At 45.9% G+C, this 23,780-nt stretch overlaps 1 protein-coding gene across 3 annotated transcripts in view; it reads left to right on the top strand.

Moving 5' to 3' along the window:
- Positions 1 to 22,258: 22,258 nt before the first annotated feature.
- Positions 22,259 to 23,780, top strand: part of HLCS (holocarboxylase synthetase) — a 188,897-nt gene continuing 187,375 nt past the window's right edge. For 2 of the 3 annotated variants that reach the window (XM_058523078.1, XM_058523077.1), the window contains exon 1: positions 22,259 to 22,467. In XM_058523078.1, coding sequence (XP_058379061.1) covers positions 22,273 to 22,467 — 195 coding nt within the window. In that variant the 5' untranslated portion in view covers positions 22,259 to 22,272. Of the gene's footprint in view, positions 22,468 to 22,696; positions 23,666 to 23,780 lie in introns of those variants that run through there. The other variant, XM_058523080.1, reaches the window with a different exon arrangement.

The following is a 23,780-nucleotide window of genomic DNA, read 5'->3' as shown; positions in this document are numbered from 1 at the left end:
GACCAGAGGGGGAGGGGAGGGCCCCCATTTTTGCTGAGCATCTTGACATATGGATCTATAAGTCTGGAGTAATAAGGGCCTGAGAGACTGAAGGGCTGCATGAAGGAGGGTAAAGAAAAAGAAATGGGTCTACAGGGGGCCACGCGGGGGAGAGAAGAGAAGCATCGAAGGGCTCTCTGTCTCCCCTAACAGTGTGGTCCAGCGTCTGAAGCTGGAGGAGCCTCCGGGCGCCCAGCAGCCCCGGTGTGTGCAAGCCCTGCCCGCGCGGAGGCTGGACCGGCCGCCAGGGGGCGCAGCGCGCGGCGGGGAAACGCGGGCCCCCCCCCCCCCCCCCCCCCCCCGGCGGAGGGGCCGCCGGCCTCGCCTCCGCAGCAGGTCGCGGCGCCGCGTGTCCGGGCGGGGGTCGGGGTTGGACGGGCCGGGCCGCATCGTCGGTCAGAGTTGCGGGGTTGCAACGGGCAAGGCTGGGAGACCCGCTCCAGCCGGTGAGAAGGGGGCGGGGTTTCCAACGGACAGCGCCGCCGCCCTCGCGCTCCTCCCCGCTGGGTCCCCGCTGGTTCGGCCTGCTTGCCAGTGCGCACGCGCGGTTCGCTGTCCGCTGAGCGCCTCGGTGCCAGCGGCCCGCCCGCCTCCGCGCGGCTCCTGGCACCGTCCCGGGCGCTGGTTTCCCAGATGCCAGTGTTAGGGGCAAAGAGCAGGGCCCGCCCAGCCGCGCCAGAAAGCACCCTATAACCTGCGTGTGGGCAAAGGCTTTCTATAATAACCCAAAGTCCAGATGCAAGAAAAAAAAGATTGCTACGTTTGGCAACATTGAAAAACAAAAACCGTACAGCCAAACAAACACACAAACAAAAGCCTACTGTAAATATAAGACTGGCAACATATTTCACAGATAGAGTTAATATTCCAAATATATAAATAACTCTTAAAGACTGAGAAAACAGAAGACCAAAAATCCAATTTAAGAAAAGGCAAAGACATGAATGGACAATATGCAAAAAATGATATAAAGCTGGCCCTTACACAAATGAAAAGATGTTCATTTCCTCTCATAATAGGAGAAATGCACAATACTCTGAGATATCACTGCTAACCAATACGATTTGCAAAAAAAATGCAAATGCCTGTGGGGAAGCAGGCACTCTGAAACATTGCGGGTGGGAACGCAAGATGGTATAATCCTATAATAGAGGGGAATTTGGCAATATGTAATAAAACTTGGTATGTATTTACCCTTTGACCCAGCAATTTCACAGCTAGGGACTCACCCTCAAGAAACACTTACACCAATATGAAAGTATATATATGTTCAAGGTTACTTATTGCAGCATTGTTTGCAACCACAAAATTTTAGAGACAATCTCAGTCCAATACATCTGCAATTGGGTGAATAAACTCTGGTACATGGACACAATGGAGTACTATGCAGTTGTTAAAGAGTGAGGAAGACCTCTGTGAACTGATATGGAGTGATTTCCAGCATATATATATATATATATTTTGTGTGTGTGTGAGGAAGATCAGCCCTGAGCTAACATCCATGCCAATCCTCCTCTTTTTGCTGAGGAAGACCGGCCCTGAGCTAACATCTATTGCCAATCCTCCTTTTTTTCCCTTCTTCTCCCCAAAGCCCCAGTAGATAGTTGTATGTCATAGTTGCACATCCTTCCAGTTGCTGTATGTGGGATGCCGCCTCAGCATGGCCGGACAAGCAGTGCCTCAGTGCGTGCCTGGGATCCGAACCCGGGCCGCCAGTCGCGGAGCGTGCGCACCCAACCACTAAGCCACGGGGCCAGCCCATCTAGCATATATTGAGAAGTGAAAAAAGCTAACTACAAAAGGGTACATATATTATGCTACTTTTTGTGTAAAACGGGAAATAGTAAAATATTCAAGTATCTGCTTATTTTTGCACAAAAAAAAAACCTCAGGATGACTAAACTAGAAACTAATATATTGGTTGCTTACAGTGGGTGGGTGGGAATGGTGTGAAAGGCTAAGAGGAAATGACACTTATTTGAGCATAACTTTTTTTAGTAGTTCCAACTTTTGGAAACATGAATGTTTTAATATTAAAAAAAAATAAAATTAAGTCAACCAAGATGGGGGAAAAGAGACCTAAAATTGAATACAGACAGAAGTAAACAAATGAACTAAACTGTATAGTAAAGTAACTACGCGAAAGAAAATCAAGTTACTTCTGAACACAGCTCTTTGACTATATACCTTCTGTGTGTAAATAAGCAAACAAAACTACAAAGACATTTTGAGCTTCACTTACTTGTTAGTGATCTGGTATAGCAATTCTGAAAATATGTTCTGTGTATTGTGGGATTAAGCAAATTAGTAAATAGAATGATATTGGTAGGAGGCAGGATTCTCACTATTGGAGAAGGGTGATACAGAGATGCAGAAAGGGAAGGCAAGGAAGAGCTTTGTGGATTGGCATCCACTTCCTAGATCTGTCTGCTGGAAGAGCTTCGGGAGCAGGGCACCCCAACAGCCATGAGCATTCCTGTGTCCATATCTTGGTCTCTAAATACCATTCTCCATTAAAAGAAGTCAGAGCTCCTTGGAGAAAGGGCTCATTCAGGGAGGGGCAGGGAAAGTGGAAGATGGGCCACGAACAGCTTGTGCCAGATGAAAGCATGGTGGCACTCAAAGAATGATGGAGATAGGGCAGGAGAACACAGGGGCCAGCCTGAGGGGGCTTCCGGTGGCCAAACTGGGAGCAATTTGAGCATCAAAATGAGTAAGGACAATAATGAACTCTCACATTGGAAGAAAAGAATCTATGAGTCCAGAATGATACTAAAAAGCAAATACACTTACAAACAAATGGAGGTGAAAGGGACAGCTCTTCTTTACAGTAGAATGCCAACTAATACATGCTGATTGAACAACAGAGTGAGAAAAGTTGCCGCATTGCGACTATTACAGCAATAACTGATTCAGGCAGGAATAATAAATGGATGCAAAAACCGCTGGGTGGAAGCCTGTTGGGGAATAACATATTCCACAGTCTCAAAGTATTACTCCACACATGATTAATTACGAAGGTAAAGAAGGAAGTGGAAAAATCCAGTGGGTACCACCTGAACCATATGATCAAATTCAGCATCACCAATAAGGGGTCAGGTGCCAAATACCATAACCTGAATTGGATCCTAGGAAACATCAGACAAACTCAAATTGAGGGACGAGCTACAAAATCGTGGGCCTGACTCTTAAAAAATGTCAAAGTCACGAAAGACAAAGACTAAGGAACTGTTCCAGATTAAAGGGGAATAAAGAGACATGACAACTACATGAAACGTGCGACTTTGAATTAGAAAAAATAATATTGCTATAAAGGAGGTTATCGGGACAACTGGCAAAATGTGAATATGGACTGAATAGTAGATAATGGCGTTGGATCAATGTTAAATTTTCTGAATTTGATCACTGCACTGTGGTTACGCAAGAGAATGTTCTTGTTCTTAGGAAATATACCCTGAAGTACTTAGGGGTGAAGAGTCATGCATTCTGCAACTTAATCTGAAACAGTTCAGGAAAGAAAAAAAGTCTGTGTTATACCTTATACTGCTGAGTAGATATACCACAACTTGCATAATATGTTCCCTGTTGTTGAATATTTAAACATTTCAGTTTAAAAAATCACTCTTATGGGGCTAGCCCGGTGGCGCAAGCGGTTAAGTGCTCACACTTGGCTTCAGCGGCCTGGGGTTCCCAGGTTTGGATCCAGGGCGCACACCGACGCACGGCTTGTCAAGCCATACTGTGGCGGCATCCCATATAAAGTAGAGGAAGATGGGCACGGATGTTTAGCCCAGGGCCAGTCTTCCTCAGCAAAACAAAAACGAGGAGGATTGGCATCGGATGTTAGCTCAGGGCTGATCTTTTTCATACACAAAAAAGTAAATAAATAAATGAAAAATCAAAAATCACTCTTACAATGTTGCTAATAACATTTTTACAAATACAATTTCTTTCTTCTTTTGTTACCATTTTTAGGATAAATGCCCAGAATGATGAATACCAAATCAAAGAGTGTCAATGTTTTTATGGCCTTTAAGAAGAGAGTAGTAATTCAAGATGCCAAGAGGGGGTTGATTTAAATAGAAGGTTGTATGTAACACGGGAGGTGAGAGCAGAGAGCTACAAATAGCAGGCGATCTGAAAGCAGCTGCTCACGCTATTGTGCAAAGGACTCTCGAGTTAGAAGAACTCCCACACTAAGCTTACAGCAGACTTTTTAGGTTGCTAACACCCCTGCCATTGTCCTAGGACCCAGGGGTCTAATCCAAGCCACTGTGGCCTAAATTTAGGCATTGGACAATAGAGATTTGTGGTTAGCTGGCTCGTTGCCTCTAGAGGATTCTCCTAAGAACCACAATGTGTTTTGTGTTCGAGAACCCCCTAATTCTCCAAGGCAGTTGTGAAAATTTCAATCTAAAATTGAAAAGAAAAAGTATTTGGCCTAAAAGATACTGAGTTGAAAACAAAGAAAAACCACTGGTAATGGGAGTATAAATTGGTATAACTACTTTGGGAAACAGTTTAGCATTATCTTTATTTATTTATTTATTTTTATTTTTTGTAAGGAGATCAGCCCTGTGCTAACATCTGCCAATCCTCCTCTTTTTCTGCTGAGGAAGACTGGCCCTAGGCTAACATCCGTGCCCACCTTCCTCCACTTTATATGGTTCGCCGCCACAGCATGGCTTGCCAAGTGGTGCGTCGGTGCACACCTGGGATCCAAACTAGTGAACCCTGGGCCGCTGCAGTGGAGAGCGCGCACTTAACCACTTGCGCCACGGGGCTGGCCCCAGCATTATCTTTTTTTTTTTTTTGTAAGGAAGATCAGCCCTGAGCTAACATCCGTGCTAATCCTCCTCTTTTTTTGCTGAGGAAGACCGGCTCTGAGCTAACATCTATTGCCAATGCTCCTCCTTTTTTTTTTCCCCCAAAGCCCCAGTAGATAGTTGTATGTCATAGTTGCACATCCTTCTAGTTGCTGTATGTGGGCCGCTGCCTCAGCATGGCCGGAGAAGCGGTGCGTCGGTGCACGCCCAGGATCCGAACCCGGCCACCAGTAGCGAAGCACGCGCACTTAACCGCCAAGCCACGGGGCCGGCCCCCAGCATTATCTTTTAATACTGAACATTAGCTCAATCAGTAATTCCTCTTCTAGGTCCAAACCCAGAGAAATACTTGCCCACGGCCCCGGAGACAAGTAAGGGGATGTTCAGAGCATTGTTTGCCAGAGCAAACAAACTGGAAATAACTCAATGTCCAGCAGAACAATGGCTAAACAAATGATGGTAGAATCATACAATTGAATATTATACAGCAGTGGAAATGAATAAAGTGCAACTATGCCCAACCATATATGTGTGAATCTTAGAAACACTGGGTGGAAAAAATGCAAGGCTCAGAAGTCTGCTTAATGAATCATAGTATTTTTTGTGTGTGTGTGTGAGGAAGATCAGCCCAGAGCTAACATCTGCCAATCCTCCTCTTTTTGCTGAGGAAGATTGGCCCTGGGCTAACATCCATGCCCATCTTCCTCCACTTTATATGGGACGCCGCCACAGCATGGCTTGACAAGCGGTGCGTCGGTGCGCGCCCGGGGTCCGAACCGGTGAACCTCAGGCCGCCGCATCGGAGCTCAGGCACTTAACTGCTTGCACCACCCGGCTGGCCCCAGAATAATAGTATTTTTATAAAGCTAAACAACAAAACAGTGTACTTTGTAGGGATAATATTCATTTGTATTTAAGATTTATTTTTTAAAGCAAGAGAATGATAAATGTAAAACTGAAGATGAGGAGCCAGGGGGATGGGACAGACAAGAAGTACTTGCAACATTCTGGTTATTTAATACTTAGGATGCCAGATCTCAGCTGGCTGCACCCAAGGGGTACAGTCAACAGGATGCAATTTAACAGGAATAAAAATATCGCACATTGGTTTTAAATACCAGCAGCACAATTATAGAATAAGATTTAGTGATTTTTAGAAAAAGGAAAGTCTTTACAATTTTTTATGAAGGCAAGTTCAAAAAGCTGTCAAACTCAATTGGCAGTATTCTACTTCCATGTCCGGGGTATTTTATTACTAGACTTCGTATCTCACAGGTTACAGGAATTCTATTGAATGTATTGAATAATATGTTAAATTTTAAAAAATCACTGGTATCTACTGTTTCTGTATGTTGCATTTGAAAACAGCAATGTAGATAAAATCAGAAAACCATAAAATTTAGAACTGGAAAAGGACTTTAAGATGAGACCTAATCTGAAATTTAACCATTTAAAAATTATAAGTACTAAGGAATATTTATAGTTTGGGAAATTGGGGAAGACTTTCTAAATATAAAATCAATGGAAAAAGTCATGACAGCGAAATTGAGAGGTTTTATTTAATTAAAATTTTAAAATGGTGCACCAAAATCATATAAAATGAAATTAAAAGGCAAATGATAAACTGGGATAAAAATATGCCACAAGTATGACAGCCTACGAATTAATATCCTTAATATATGAAGAACCCATATAAATCAATAAGAAAAATGCTAACACCAAAATCGAGAAACGGCAATGGATATGAAGGGATAATTCATAGATGAAGAAATGCAAATGATCAGTAAAACAACTGGAAAAAATAAATTTTTCTAATAAGTCAAAAGGAAAGAAAAACTTATCTTTTAAAGAGAGATTATTTTTCCTTAATTAAAATAGCAAAGATTTAAAAAAATTTGTATTATAGCACTTGATGTTGACAAGGGTGTGCTAAAATCTCAGTCTTTTAGAAGCCCTCAGTCTTTTAGAAGCCCTAAAATCTCAGTCTTTTAGCAGCCCTCAGTCTTTTAGAAGCCTAAAATCTCAGTCTTTTAGCAGCCCTCAGTCTTTTAGAAGCCCTCAGTCTAGAAGATAAAATTGTACAACATTTGAGGTAAGAAGTTTGGCCTCATGTTTTAATAGTCTTAGAAAGGTTCATGTACTTTCACCCAGTAACCTCATTCACAGGAGCATAGGAATATATCCTAAGCAATTACCAGAAAGGTGGCTAGGAAGTTTTGTATAGGACTATTCTCTTCAGCATTATGACAGCAAACACTTGGGGGAAAAAAACAACAGTCTTCCAACAACAGAAGAATGGCAAAACAAATTAGGGAACAATCAAAAGTGGAATATTTTGTAGCTGCCAGAAATCATGTTATTGAAGATGTCAATTCCAGTCACTGCTGAATTTCAGCTCTCCTATTTACCAGAAACCTCAGCAGTGATAGGAAATCTCAACTCGCGATTTTCTCTGACCTGGAGTTAATCTGGAGACCATCCATAAGCACTTCCCCAGAGATCAGACATGATTCTTTCCCCCAAATGCTTAGTCTTTCTATTTATTTCCCCCTCTTTGGGGGGGAGTATTGTAATAACACTGTGGGTCAGTCTGGGTCCCACTACAGAATAATGAATTCCCTATTTCCCAAAACCGAGGGAGAAGCCTCAAGTCCTTGCTTGAAATTGCTGTGCAGAAACTGAAGGCTTCAGGGTTCAGATGGCAGAATTAAGACTCCATCCATCCACCCTTAGGGTAGCCGTGGAAATCTGGCGGTGCCCTTAGTAAAGGACGAGTAAGAGTTAAGTCCAGATCTCAGTTACCCTCGTACTGAGGGAAGGAGTAACACTGGGGAAAGACATCCACTTTGTAAACAACCGAAGCCCACACTCTGCACCTCCTTGACCAAACATCCTATCAAGAGTAGCCCAATTTGGCGACTTTTCCCTCACTTACTCAGCAAAACCTTCAGCCATCTTCACTCTGTGCCAGGAATAAAGACAGAGCCCGTCTCTGCCCCCGAGGGTTTCCAGTCTGCAAGGGAAGCAGACACACAGGGTACAAGCACTTACAGAGTGGGTGAGTGTTATTGCAGGGGAGGGAGGGTGGGAGGCTGCCTCTCTTAGCCTAGGGGTCGGGGAGCCCCATCCCCAGGAGGTGACATTCTGACATTTAAGGCAAGACCTAAAGCACAGGTAGGCGCATGTTGGGGCAGGCGAGGCAGTGTTCCGGGCAGCCAAGTGGAGGAGGGCAGCGAGAAGGGCGCTCTGGACGAGCCAGAAGCCCGGGCCAGTGTGGCCAGCGGTGGCCGGAGCGGACTGGAGCGCGGTCAGGATTTGGGGGTGCGCCGCGGCAGCGGGGCCCCACCGAGGGGTATCCTGACCTGGCCTTTCCCATCCACTGTTTCCCACGTGCCCGCTGCCCCCTGCTCCGTCCTGGGCGGCGACGCCCCCGCCCCTCGGGTGCATTTCGGCGGCGGCCGCCCACTCGGTTGGCCGCGGTGCGGCGCGGGGCGCAGGTGCGGGCCCGGAGGCCGGGAGCGCGGCCGCGGGGTCCCGGCTCGGCCCACCGGCACTTGCGTCGCCGATTCCCGGGGCTCCGTCTTGCCAGGTAAGGGGTCCGGGCGCCCCGGCTGCGGCTCCAGGCACACGCTGGTGGGTGGGCCGGATTCTCCAGCTCGGGTTTCCTGCTTTGATCCTGTTTATCCCCCTAGGGGGAGTTTTTTTATAGAAACGAATAGTTTAATCACGGCTTGCTCTTCTGGTTTCGCTTTTTTCTTATTCAAGATGACTGACTGGGGGCTGGATGCAGTCACCCTTCCAAGGCTGAAATCTTGTTCAAAGCGGGCTGCATAACGCAGAGTTCCAATTCAGCTGCATCATCCGCTCTTGGCTTCTCCAGGAAGGGGCTATTGACCATTTCATACACACGGACCGTGCTGGCCCTGTGGTTACAGAGTTGCTTCTTCCTTTTACACAGTCTGAATTTCTGTTTTTATTCCACCAGATTTACTGTTATTTTATTATAAACTGCCTGCAATGCTTTTGCAGCTAAGCAGCAGGGTTTGCATAAACGCACTGTTAAAATCACAGGTTGACTTGCAGAGGCAGGACATCAACAAGGGGCATTGCAGCTTCGATGCACCCCTTCCTGGAGATGATACTGGTGCCTCTAGGGAAACATAATTAGGTGAAAACAAGGAAGCAAAGCCATGGGCTGGGAATGTAAGGGGCTGTATGCAATGCTCCCGTTCACCCAGCGATTCTTGCCGCCAACTTCCCTTTCCAGACCCATGTAATTTCCAGTACTAAAGGTATATAATACATCCGACTTTTTTTTTTTTCCTTTTAAGCAGTGATTGGCTTTCCCTAAGCACAGAAGCCTCAGTTCCTAGGAAAAAATGTGCAAGTTGGCAGTGGGCGAAGAGAAAGTTCAGTTATGATGTGATTCATCAGCCCCTTGTCACGGCACTTTCGAGGATGCATCTGTGCTGGGTGTTACCGCAGTGTCTGTAATTTCAGGCTGAGTCCGCTTGTTGATAGTATCGTCATCTGTGCTTTGGGTGATTCCACACTCCCAGGGCACTCTGCCTGAGGGCCCTGTCAGCTTTTGACCCCTCCGTCCCTTTACTGTCCCAGTTGTCTCTTGATGCCCCTCTGCTTGTCGCTGTGGTCTTTTTTGCCTCCTTCTCCGGGCTCAGGTATGTGCTGTCCACAATCCCACCCAGCAGATCATCAGGCTACAGTTCTATCCAAATGTTTCTGTCCTCCGTCCTACACCCTGGGGGATCCTACTCTGAATTTTCTAACTTAATGTGATGGAAACTATTTAAAGCAGCAGCCCAGGACTGGACGTGGACTTCAGTTTAAATCTCATTCCCTTGGGAGATGCAATGACTTAACCTGAAGGAGTGGTTCAAGTGGTAGGGATGTCAGGCACTGTGATTGTGGAGGGCAATTTTTAGGTAAACACACTTTTCTGTTCCTGAGAAAGGCAATGGGGTCTACGGGAAAGGAGCCTCACTTTGTGTAGACCTCAGAGCCCAAGTTTCCTGCTCTGTTAAAAGCAGGTAGTAATATCTACCCCACAGAGTTCTCACGAGGATAGAAGGAAAGCACCCTGCCATCTATTCCCTTCCTATTGACTGGGTCCAGGTGGGCTGTTCCTTGATCAGAGCAGTTACTCCCCAGCCATTTGCCCATCCTTTCTCTTCATCCTCACAGCCACATCCTCGTGGATGCTGTTATTCCCACAGTAGAGCTGTGGAAATGGAGGCCCTTGCCCAGGGTCACATGGCCACTGAATGCATTCATGTGTCTGTGCAGGGAGTTGGGGGTCTGGGGCAATGTTTGAACCCTGAATGCCTGCCTCCAGACCGTGGCCTCTATAGTTTCACTATACAAACTGCAGCTCACAGACTCAGCCCTGAGCTGCTGCAGGGATGTGCTGCTAATGCTTTTTTCTCATTTTGGTTGTAAAGGTTTTAGTCAATTTCCCTATTCATTCATTTGACCTCCATAATCCGCCCTTTAAACGTGATACCTTTGGGAAATGCGACCCGATGGTTAGGAAGACAAACAATGATGCACTCCATGTACTCGGAGGGACAGGGGCTCACCAGTTTGCAGTTCAGTCTCTGATCCATTGAGGTGGTTTAGTCTTTTGAGGCTGCTGAGTGCTTCGTGTGTGTGTGTGTGTGTGTGGTTGTCTGATCTTCTGGAAGCTTACGGTACTGATTGCCACAACTAGAGGTCCTGTCTGATGGGCAGGAAACTGCTCACAGAGGGTGCCTCCCCTCCCCCTACCAGGAAGGAATTTTTACACGCCTGGGTGGTAAAGGACCACTCCCCTCTGCTGGAGGGAGATAAGTTTGCTTTCAATGGAGAAAATTTTATGACCACTTCGCTCTCTAGTGGCCAACTGGGTGAAAGAGACAACATTTTACCTCATTTTACAAATGGAGGTATGAGCCAGTTTAGTTTCAAAAACTTGGAGCACCTGTGATGTGCTGGCACACTGCCTAATACCAGGGATATGCAGGTGAGTCAGAGATCACTGCGAATCACATCCTTGTAAATGGAATCACGTGTAAATGTATTAGGATCCCAGAATTTTAGAGCTTGAGGGGGAAGTTAGAGATCATCTGGTTTGTGTCCCTCCTTTTTTTTTTAAACAGTTGAAAACCGGGGATCCAGAGAGATGAAATGATGTGCTTGAGATGTGCTAGTTAAGGACATAGAAAAAAAACAGTGAAATACAATTGCAAAAATAGTGCAGAGTTCTTCACTCAGCGTCCTCCAATGTTCACATCTTACACAACCATGGATTAGTGCAATACTGATTAAGCCACAGACTTCACATTTCCCCACTTTTTCCACTGAAGTCCTTTTTCTGTTCTAGGATCCAATCCAAGATACCACATTTTCATTTAGACCCTGTAGTTTTTAACGTTGGGTTTTCCTATTCTGGAGATTCCTGAAAATAGTAACGAATGGTGACATTCAGCTGTTATACAGTGTATCACAAGCCTCTTTTGTCTTCTCCAGTATGCTTTGTGCATTTTCAGAGCCAGCTGCTTGCCGGGGTGATCTCCATGAGATCTCACTTGCAGCGTTTTGGGTGTGTCCAAGTTCCGGACGATCCCAGCCTGTCTGATCTGGATACAGAAGGCTGTCCCGGGGCTGGCACTGGCACACCCGGAACCTTCTGCTCCTGTTCCTCTTGGATCCTGAGTCTCATCTCAATGTATTACTGTTGTGCCTAGAGCATTCTTTGCTCCCAGATGCCTCGTTTATCTAGTGAAGGACTTTGGAGCCGGAAAGACATAAATTCAGCCCCCAGCTTCCCCACCTAGTTGTGGGACCTTGACCAAGTCTCCCAGTGGCTGTAAAATTCAATTTCTTCCTCTGCAATATGGGGACAATAGCCACCCTGCAGAGTTACTGAGAGGGTTAAATGAAAGAAGGTACACAGAGCTTGGTGTGCAGATGGGGAATGACTGGTTGGATGGATGGATGGATGGCACTAAGGGGAGACTAGGCTAGGGAGGTACAATGGAAGGTCTTGAATGCCAGGCAAGACCCCCTGCACTTCTTGGTGGGCAGGGGCAGACACTGAAGGGTCTGAGAAGGGGAGTGATGGGATCAGAGCTGCACTTTATCAAGTCAAGTGTAGAGGTGTGCTGGATTAAGCAGAGCAGTGGGAAACGGGGGGCTATCATGTTAGGTCTGACGAGAGCAGAATGGGGGCCTGGACTGGAGGGGTGGTGATGGAAAAGTAAGGCTCTCGAGAGACCGTGTGGAGGTGCCATCCTCTGATACAGGACTAAACAGGATGCAGGATGGAGAGAAGTAGGGACTCCACGATGACTAAATTCTAGGTCCAGGTGAAAAGGAGACTGTGATGTCATTAACAGCAGAGAGAGAAATCAGGATAGAGGTAATTTGTGGAAGAAAATGTATTTGGTTTTATTCATGTTGCATTTGAGATACCAACAGATATACCCAAGTAGAAGCGATGATTGTGGCACTGGAGCCTGGGAGAGGCCAGAGCTGGCGATGAGAATCTGAGCATCACGCCCAGAAGGGTGGCCACTGAAACCGAGAGGGTACATGGAACCACCAAGGGAGAGAACATGGGTGAGGCCAGAAGTTGGGGCCAAAGACCCACTCATGCCCAGGGGTTCAAAGAAGGGTCACAGAGACAGAGAAGGGCTACTGAGAACTAGGATGCATTAGTCAGCTCTGGCTGCCATAACAAAGTACCACAGACTTGGTGGCTTAGACAACAGAAATTTATTTCCTCACGGTCTGGGCCAGAAGTCCAAGATCAAGGGTCAGCAGGGTTGGTTTCTCCTGAGGCCTCTCTCCTTGGCTTGTAGATGGCCGTCTTCTCCCTGTGTCTTTACATGGTCATCCCTCTGTGTCCTCATCTCTTATAAGGACACCAGTCAGACTGGCTTAGGGCCTGTCCCATGTGACCTTGTTGTACCTTAATCACCAATGTCAAGGCCCTATCTCCAAATACAGTCACATTTTGAGGTACTGAGGGTTAGGATGTCAATAATAGAATTTTGGGAGGGGGGACACAATTCAGCCCATAACTCAGGAATAGAAACAGATAATGAATTTTGAAAGAACCCAAGGGAAGAGTTTCAGAAAGGACAGGGGCTGGCTCCTGGCCTGTTTTTTTCTCAGATCCACTCACCCACTGCCTCTTCCTTTTTCCTGATTCACAAGGAAGGAGGCTCTTTGAGGATCCTCTGCTGTTTGTCTTCCAGTGAGGTTTAGCCAAGGGGGTGGTAGAAGGCCAGAGGAATGGAGAAGCCAGGGGAATTTCCCCCTTCTCTCCAGCTCTGGCCAGGGCTCAGCAGGAGCTGTTTGCCCTGTGGCTCCATCTCCCACAGGACAGACCTGTGAGGTTGCGGCTTCCACCAGCTGACCCTGGCTCCTAGGCTGAGGTCGCTCCACCTCCTTGCTGTGCATAGTGGCTTTCCGCTACTTCTATTCTCCGGGTTGCCTTGCTGTCCAGTGTTGGGTGTGTGAGCCTCTTCATCATGTCTGTAGCCACTTCTCAATATTAAATCCCCTGTTTGAACATCTAGAGTGGTTTCTGTTTCCCTGACTGCTGGAGACACCACGGCCAGGAAGGCAAATGCTGCGGAAAGATGGAAGGATGAAAACTGGACATAGATCTTGGAGCAATGAGGGTAGAAGCTACAATTCTAGGGATGAAGAAGGGGATCTGTGTCAATCTGATGGGTTTATACCAATTCTCACTAAGGTTTTAATTGGTACATACTTTTGAGATTGGGCATCTTTTCATGTTTATCGGCAAAAGGGGTATACTGTTTTTGAAGTGCTTATTCAAGTCGTTAGCACCCACTCTTTTTTTCTGACTTTTCTTATTGATTTGGAGTTCTTTATATACTGTATTCTAGATATGGATCTGTTATCAATTATTTGTGTTATCTCATAAAGGTTATCTGTCCTCATGTTCTCATTCCATGCCTTCTCATGTTATCATGTTATCTGTTCTCCTTCCAGACTTGTCTTTTTCTTTTTTTTTGTGAGGAAGATCAGCCCTGAGCTAACATCCATGCCAATCCTCCTCTTTTTGCTGAGGAAGACCGGCCCTGAGCTAACATCCATGCCCATCTTCCTCCACTTGATATGGGACGCCGCCACAGCATGGCCTGACAAGCGGTGCATCAGTGTGCACCCGGTATCCGAACTCCGGGCTGCCAGCAGCGGAGCGTGCGCACTTAACCGCTACGCCATGGGACCGGGCCCAGAACTTGTCTTTTTTATAGTGTCTCTTAACAGAGGTTCTTAATTTTAATGTGTCTTTTCATGTTTAAAATCAGTGTTCTTAGTATCTTGATTAACTAGTCTTTCCTTATTTTGAGATCACAAAGATTCTATATTCTAAAAACTTTATAGTTTTTTGTTTTTTAATCACAAGATTTTTTTTTTTTTTGCTGAGGAAGATTTGCCCTGGGCTAACATCCATGCCCATCTTCCTCTACTTTACATGGGACACCGCCACAGCACGGCTTGACAAGCAGTGCTTTGGTGCGTGCCTGGGATCTGAACCTGCGAACCCTGGGCTGCCAAAGTGGAGTGCGTGCACTTAACTGCTATGCCACTGGGCCGGCCCCACAAGATTTTTTGAAATAAAGGGAACAAAGTCAATTCACTGTTAAAAAACAAAGCAAAACCAATTCCTGGACTTTTTCGATTCTTGTATGCCACACCTTCCCCATCTCTTTCCTTTTTCCTTTTATTAACTTTTCTTCCTCCTAAAGTGCATCCTTTAGTGAGGATCTGCACGTGGTAAACTCTCTGAAGTCATTATATTTCTAAAAACATCTTTTTTTTTTGGTCCTCAACTTGAATGATAGTCTGGGCAGGTACACAGTTCTAGGCTGAGTTACTTTCTCTCAGTATTTTGAAGCTATTATTCCACTGTCTTCTCTCCAACTGCTCTGACTTGGGAAGTAATCTGTCTTTTTTCTCAGCTAACTTTGGAGAGTGACTCTTTCCTTGGTAGTCTTTAGTTCCACTCTGCAGAATCTAGGTTTCAATTTGTATTGATTACGTTTGGTATTTTGGGTTATTGTGGAAAATAAACTACACATCTGATTTAAAAGCAAGAACTACTCTGTAGGAGGGAAGGAAGGAGGGGTTTGCGTTTAGCACACCCCAGATCTTGAACACGTCAACCTCACAGGTGTTCTTTGCACATGACTGTGGCCTCACCTCTCTCCAGGAGGGGCCCAGCAGGGAAGGAGGGGCACCTTGTGACACAGGTAAGGGAGAGGGGACCTCATGATGCGCAGTAGGGAGGGAAAGGTAGATCTTGTGGTCATGAGACTTCAATAGGCTATGTGAAAGCGGTCATAGTGTTTGCCCAGAAAAACATTTAGGATCTGTCATTTTCTGGAGCATTTTCCTTTCTCTAATGACTGACACGTAGTACTGTCTTATATGGAGGGACAGATTTCCTCCTCCTCTGTGGACACAACACCCTCACACTTACATCTGTCTATTCATAGATACACTTTTCCAGAGTCTATAACTGCTCTCCTTCATTAGAAGAGGGATGGGCCGGGGTGAGAGGTGGGAAGGGTCCTCCTGCAGTGGATATTCAGCACCCGGGCCAGACCACAAGTCGTTCTTAAATTAAATTTCCTTTCTAGGTACTTCAATTGCCTGATTAAACAATTCCTATAAATCTAGCAAATTAAACTTATCAGTATGGCAAACCTGATCTTCTCTTAGATGTTTCAATACTGTTCAGAAACTTAGTAAGATTTCAATTTAAAAGCAAGTACCTGTTTCAAATAAGTTACAAGGCTATCTAAAACAGCCACATTCTCTAACACATTTCAGGTGTATAAATACCAAACACTCATAGATACCTTATTAATCCAGAAATGTAAATCTATGGTTTTGGCTCTTCCAAGCCTTTCTATACTTAACTCAAAATTTTATTGGATTAGGAGATGGATGCTTTTTTTTTTTTTTTTTTGGTGAGGAAGATTAGCCCTGAGCTAACGTGTTGCTAATCCTCCTCTTTTTGCTGAGGAAGATTGTCCCTGAGCTAACATCTGTGCCCATCTTCCTCTATTTTGTATGTGGGTTGCCGCCATAGCATGGCTTGATGAGTGGTGTGTAGGTTTGTGCCTGGGATCCGAAACTGCGAACTCTGCGCCACCAAAGCGGAGTGCGTGAACTTAACCGCTATGCCACTGGGCTGGCCCCTGGCTGTTCCTTAAGAAAACGGTTACTGTCCCAGTTGACTGAGATCATTTATCATTGGAGATTTTTGCTGAGTCATTAATGAGACACTGAATTGCCACCTACTGTCAATATGTCAGTGACTGTGTAATCTCAAAAAGCATGATCACTTAGCCCCTCTCAGGATTCAGGTCCCAGCATTACTTATTTCTGCCTGCTCAGAGGAGCCTGCAGCTCCCACACAGGCTGATCAATTCTCAAGATACATTGAATTTTTAAGATCTCTGGACCTCATGACATCTTGTACTTTCTCACAGTGTTAGGACCATCCAGTTCTTCAGCAGCCTTAAAACGAGATCTGACTGAATTCCGGTTATGTCATGTGGCTCTCTCTGCTTTGGCACACAGCTTATGGTGTCTTTGTACTGGTGCTCCTTTGGGTCAGAAACAGCCTTCTAAAGGAAGAATTTACAATTTACTAAATCTTCACCAATATAATAAATGAGTCAATAATACAAACGTAACCAGAAAATAAGACTCAACCATAAGATATTTTATTCTACATTCTTGGACAATACTTAAACTTTTATTGTGGCTCATCATGGACTCACGGCTCTTCATAAATTTGATGCATTTCAATTTGGTACTCAGATTATCCTCATTTGGCGAGTGGGGGTTCCTTTGGGTTGGGTCCAGTATCCTTTTGACATGACCCTATTTTTCTTTGAAGCTTTCCTGATTTCTAGCATGAGGTGTCCCGGCTTATCAGGCACCTCCCCTAACACCTGAATTGGCCATTTCTCCAAGGATCTCTGGTTCTTTTTTAGTGGAAAAAAATAGCATGCATACCAGGATCTGAGCACTAGGGTGCATTTTGGGGTAAAGTTACTCTGAGGCCACCTCAGTGAACAAAACTAGAAAAGCTATTTCTTTTTCTCTTTAAGACATGAGTTCACATGAACTATTTTCAATAGTTTGAGGTGTTCTAACTTAAAATTCTCTTGATCCTCTCATTTTATCTTCTCTTTATGTTGAATAATAAAATTGCTTTTTGCTTGATTTGACAATATGATTGTTCTAAAACAATGTGATATTAATATGATCATTAAAGCTACTCAGTAGAGATCAAGGTTTTCTGCCCAGTTCCTTTGGTTCTCAGTGTCCCAGTAAGGATATAGTAATTCATCATCTCTCGTTCAGTGCAGCTCTTCAAATATTTATCTGATGGAGAGTTCAGTTCCATAGTTTCATTTTGCTTTCAACTTGAGGGTACTGGTGGTATTCTAATAGGTAGTATTCTAATTCTAATAGTTTTAAGTTCTTAGGTGGTAGAATTTAGCAAGCAGTCCCCAGACCCCTTCAGATGCTGAATTACGGCAGGAGGGGAGAGGAGGGTCCGTCTTGCCATTCCGTTTTAAAATCAGCCATTTTACAACATTCTGTAAAAGTTTTATTTCATCACTACTGCGTCCATCTACTGTCACTTAAAACATGGTTAAAAGAGTCATATATGTGTGATCTCTAGCCAGACTGGTTCTGCCTATTATTTAATTTCTGATATTAGAATGCACACATTTTACACAGTTGGTAAATATATTTTAACTATACTCAATCCAGTCTTAAAACCTAGATCTAGGGCTGGCCCCATGGCTTAGTGGTTAAGTGCACGCACTCCGCTATTGGTGGCCTGGGTTCAGATCCCGGGTGTGCACCGACGCACCGCTTGTCTGGCCGTGCTGAGGCGGCGTCCCACATACAGCAACTAGAAAGATGTGCAACTATGACAGACAACTATCTACTGGGGCTTTGGGGAGACAAAGGGAAAAAATAAATAAATAAAAATTGCAGTTAAGCAAGTTAATTATAAAAAAAAAATCTTAAAAAAAACAAAAACCTAGATCTCTAAAAATATATGTAACAGTCTCTTAACAATTTAATATAGTATGTTACATATTGTTATACCAAGATTTATAGTGAATACATTCAAACATTTCTCCCAGTTAGCATTATCTTGACGAGTGGACGTTTACTTTTACTGCAGGGAGATCAGGGAGCTAGCTATTATTTTGGCATTCCATATAATTAAGAAATAATGACACATTACATATAGGCTCTGAAGGTTTTATGTGAAAGCATCTTTTAATTTTTGGGTCAAAATTCCCATCTTGCCTTTACTATAATCCATATTTTTAATTACAGACAACTCTGGTGTAGAACTCAGAGTCCTTTTGATAAATATAAAACTTCCAAAAGCAATAATAGAAAAATAACCAAAGTTTATCAAAATAAAATGCAATTAAATAAAAAATTTAATATAAAATTTTCCCATTTGGAATAAATGCTTTTAAAAATTGGGATTCCAGGGGCCGGCCTGGTGGGGTAGCGGTTAAGTTCGTGCACTTCTTCAGTGGCCCGGTGTTCGCGTGTTCGGATCTGGGGTGGGGACCGACACACCGCTTATCAAGCCATGCTGTGGCGGCGTCCCATATAAAGTAGAGGAAGATGGGCACAGATGTTAGCCCAGGGCCAATCTTCCTCAGCAAAAAAGAGGAGGATTGGCAACAGATGTTAGCTCAGGGCTAATCTTCCTCACACACACACAAAAAATTGGGATTCCAAAATTAATCTTTGACCGAGGGTAGTGGTGGTTGGCTTGATCCCTACTTTTATACGGCCTGGGCATTTACTAGTCAGCAAGATTTAAAATGACAACTTTTTCCCCCTTTGAGGCCCTGATTAGGGCCCAAGCCTCTAATCTATTCTTTCTCTCATAGTTTGCTTCCATTAGTCCAAAACTGCATTTTTCTTTTTGAGTTTAAACAAATAATAAAAAAAAAATTATTGGTTTAAAATAGTTTAATTCACTTAACTTTTAACTACATATGCAGATAATCACACTGACACTTTCTGGCTAATAAACACACATACCACAGACAATCAAATATTCAAAGAAAAGCTCTTTACATTTTATATTTTTTACCAACAAAAGCCTCATGATTTCAATTAAGTATCTATTTAAATTATTTTTGCATCAGGCACTTTTTCAAACAGACGGTCATTCTTGAGACCCTGGGATCTCTGAATATCATTTGTTTTTTAACATTCCAACACTGTTGTAGAGTGAATAAATTCTTTTATCTGTAAAACAGAGACTATATACTTTAACTGCTAAAAGTGAACTGTTTACAGTTACAGCTATTTAAATTTCAGCATCTACTCAATGCTTCCTACTAGACTGGGATTCTTTGTTTCAAAAACAAACTGTCCTTCCCAGCTCTGACCATTAGATTAGCGTCCGGAATACTTTCCACGTTCAGACAGAACTAATGTCAGTATTAAGCTTCTTCTGGGGAGGAGCAGTCATTCATCTGATGGGGGGCAGGACAGCTTCCACTAGGGGAGTGATACTCTTTTGGTTAACACCGCCTTGTGCCCAAATCATCATTTCCAGGCCATACCTCCTACGGGCGGGAGACTAGAGACTGTGAGTCAGGGAAGGCTTTTCCTGGAAAGAGCCAGTCATTTTGATGGGGTAATAAGGTGGTTTTCAGTGGCTGGCTGGTGACTGCTCCTTCCTTCCTGAATTGACTTTCTTATAAATAATGAAGTCTTGGTTTTTTTATTTTATTTTATTATTTTTTAATTTTATATTTATTTATTTTTTCCCCCAAAACCCCAGCAGATAGATGCATGTCACAGCTGCACATCCTTCCAGCCGCTGTATGCGCCACGCGGCCTCAGCACGGCCGGAGAAGCGGTGCGCCGATGCGCGCCGGGGACCCGAACCCGGGCGGAGCGTGCACACCCAACCGCCAAGCCACGGGGCCGGCCCCTGAAGTCTTGCTTTTAAATTCCTAGTCTGTGGTCTTATTCTCCACAACAATTTGGAAGAGTCTTGTTAACAGTCTAGAACATCCCAGACCCAGGGAATGACAGGAGGTCTTTAGCAGTGCTTCTCAAACTTTGTGTTTGTGAATTACCTGGAGGTTTTGTTAAACTGCAGATGCTGATTCAGTGGGTCTGGGGTGGTGCCTGGGATTCTGCGTTTCTTGCAAGCTCCCAAGTGATGCCCACGCTGCTGGTCCAAGGACCACACTTTAAGTAGCGAGGGACTACAGGATGTGAAATCAGGTCACACACAGTAAGATCCCCTCATGTCTTATTTTTGCATCCTTCCCCTTTTCCTTTGCTGTCTGGGGATGAAGCTAAGCTCCGTCCTTGAGCCTTCATCATTTTAGGTAGGATCATAAACAGCCTGTCATGTGACAGTTTAACTTCTCTTACTCCTCCCCTTCTATCTGCCTTCCTATATTCTCTCCGGGTGTGAATGGTATCAGTGCTCCTCAATCCAAGGGTCAGGAAGGGACCTCACCCCCTTCTCAGTTCATGCTGACGCAATGTGGTCCCCATTCTTTACAACCCAGAACTGGTGTACAGGATTGACTCCCACATTTTCCCATGATGTCTTCTGAGACTATGCCATCTTGAAGCATCTAAGGGCCAACATGGAAAGTTCCCATCCTGGCGAGATGGAGTTGTGGTGTCTGTGGGAAGGTGAGGTTGCAAAGCTCTTAAGGGACTTGGAAAAACTGGAGATGCTTGTGACCTTCAAGTAAAGAGATGACCTCTCCATACCTAGCAGGGGTGGAGAGACTCGTTCTTTAGAGCAATAATTTAGCAAACTCCAAGAACGCTACCTGAAGGGTTTGTCCAGTAAAACAATAGGGATTATCATTTTGTTAAGCTTGTTCATCATCTAATTCCTGACTTGTAGCCCAGTGTTATCAGGGAGGGGCTGAGCCTCGAGGGGACTCCCTCATTTCTTTCTCCAGTGACACAATTTTAAGTCTTGTTACCATGCAGGAACCCACTTCCCAACCGCCACTGTCCTGTAGGGAAGTGTAGGATATGGCTTCAGCTCTGCTCATCGCTTCTGGTCCTTCTTCTCGTTCTGGTCCACTGTGATACTTACTTTGTTTTTGAGCCCAATTATTTCTTTTGGATTCTCTCTCTTTTTAAATCTATCATTGCTATGTGCAAGGGGGAGAATTTATTATGTCATCTGACAAGAAGTCTGAGGTTCTGAAGTGGGTTTTCTGTACTGCCATCTTAAAGCAGATGCATAAATGTCAGGGTACTTTAAAAATCTGTCCTTGAATTAAATAAGACTTGGGAGTGGTGTACCTGATTGCTCTGACTGCATTATGCCACTCACTCACAGCAAAGGCCAGTATAGGAAGCAACTCAGTGAAAATCTTTGCTGTGCTTCAGAGTTGACGACGGCATTGTTCTTTACATACTGCCTTTGGAAAAAAATGAGGTTTCACGGGAGAGATCTCATGTCGGCGTGAGGAATAATTAAGCTTCTCTTAGGGGACAAGAATACTGTGAATCATAATTGATGTTTCCCTTTTTCTACTGGTCTTAGGATGCTCACCGTCAAATTGGTGACCCACATGTACAAGAACAGGCAGCCTTTTTAGTGCTGATCTGTCTTCAACTTGTTTCCTGCCCTTATTTTAAAATATATTGAGTCTAGAAATATATATATTATTGCATTGTATGAATTTATCTTAAAATCCTTTTTGCATGAAGGCCTAGTATCATCTAATGAAAACAGCTTCATCTTATTTTCCCAAGTGGACCCGGGAGACGCTGTGTGTGTTAGCACACTGACTCCAGGTATGGTGCTGGTTAATTAGTGTTATAAACATAGACACACAGCCCCTTCCTCAATCTGCCTCCCACTCCTCAAGGAAGGGAGGCTGGACTCTGGCTTAAACAGGCCAGGCAGCCATTTGGCCTACCCACCCCGGTCCCTAACCTGTCACCCCCCCCATATCGCCTGCCTTCTCTCCCCATCACATTATGCCCCCACCCCCACCCCGGGCAGCCTCTCCCTGTCCCCTCCCACTCTCCTCCCCCTGCGCGGGCTCCCTTCTCCCTGTATCACGCCCCCCCATCCCCTCGGCGTGGCCTCCCTTCTCCATCCATCACCCCCCCCCCCCCGCGGCCTCCCTTCTCCCTCCGTCGCCCGCCTCCCCGCGGCCTCTCCCCGGCGGCGCGGCCTCTTCCGGCCGGCGGGAGGGCGGAGGGACGGGCGGCGGGGCGGCGCCGGGCGCCGGGGGCGGGGCCGGGTCGGTGGTGCGAGCGTCCCGGGCCCGCGCCCGCCGCCGGCCGGCCGGCCATGCTCATCACGCTGTGCTACCTGTACCTGTGGGCGCGCTGGGGGCGCCGGCCGGCCGCGCTCGTGCGCACCACGGTGCAGCGGCTGCGCGCCTCGCGCTGCTCCTTCACCTTCTGCGGCGCGGCCGCGCGGCCCCGGGGCGCCCGCGTGTGCCTGAGCCGCGGCGGCCGCGTCTTCTGCGTCGGCGAGAGCCAGGTGGGCGGGCGCGGGGCGCGGCGGGGCCGGGGGCGCGGGCGGGGCGGGGCCGGCGGGGGGCGCGGCCTCGGGCGGGGGCGCGGCCTGGGGCGGGGGGCGCGGCCTCGGGCGAGGGGGGCGAGCCGGAAGCGCCCGCCGGCACCACGCGCTCCGCCCCGGGCTGTGCGGGCCGCGGGCGTGGGGTCCCGGGAGGGTCGGGCTCCCCCGCGCGCGACTTCCACGGGAGCCCGGAGGAGGGGACCAGAGATTCGAAACCGACCGGCGACCGGGTCGCCTCTCCATGGCGAGTGTATAGACGCGTGGCTCCTGGCGTTCCACATGGGCGTGTACCTGTGTGCCTGGGCGATGGCGATTAGCGCCTGAACTCTAGTGCGGTGCCCACCCAGAGTCCCTTTCCTGACATCCTCGCCTCCGCTGTGGGCTGGAGTTTGGCTGAATTCAGAGAAACTTAAATCCTCAGCTTTCTGGCACATATCTCCGGGGTGACAGAAACTGCCTTGTCCCCCTCTCCTCTGTCAGTGGGACATTTACCACCCAGGGCACCCCACTGATTGCCTTTGCATCTTTTTTATTTCGGTTTGCGCACAGGCTTTGTTTTTTGGCCCAGTACTCAGCCTGGTGGCTCAAGTTCAGCCGGCTGTGTCACCCACAGTGTCGCTTGGGCCGATCGTTTAACCCCTGCAAAACCTCTGCTCTCTTTCTGTAAAAGGGAATAACAGTTCTTTCCATTCAGCTATTGGAAATGGACTTGACTTCACAGTGCTGTTTTGTGCAAATTTCCATCGACATCACTAATATTTTCGTTAACGTTTTAGTGTTTTGCTTTCGATCGGTTTCTTGCCCTTTCCTCTTCCTTCTGGAAAGTTGGCTCACTTTTAGCGTTAAAGTGAGATTTTTCTCTGTGTGTAAAACCATAACGCCCGTGTGGGAATTAAAATCTTATCTCTGGTTTGAATATTTTGTTGAGGTTATGCTCAGGTATGGGATTATACTGTGCTGCCAGCAAATCAGAAATACCCTTACTTGCTAGTATACAATCACAAACAGGAAATGAGTAACTGTTTTCTCACTTCTGAGAGAGTGCGTCTCTAGTACCACCCAGACGCAAGGGGAAGCCGTTCATTCATTACATACAGTGGAGCCTGAGGGCAGGAGGGCTTAATTCTCTCAAGGAACCCTGATTGAGAAAGATAACAAAGTAAGGAGAAATGGCGGGGTGGGTTTTTCTATTGCAGTGGTTTCCAAACTGGGTGCATTTACTTAAAAGATAGCCTCTAAGGTTTAGATTAGCGTAGAAATTTTGAACTTTCAAA

Source organism: Diceros bicornis, chromosome 27 (genome assembly GCF_020826845.1).
Source record: "Diceros bicornis minor isolate mBicDic1 chromosome 27, mDicBic1.mat.cur, whole genome shotgun sequence".
NCBI lineage: Eukaryota > Metazoa > Chordata > Mammalia > Perissodactyla > Rhinocerotidae > Diceros > Diceros bicornis.
The sequence above is the reverse complement of the archived record's forward strand: the minus strand, read 5'-3'. Positions and strand labels throughout refer to the sequence as shown.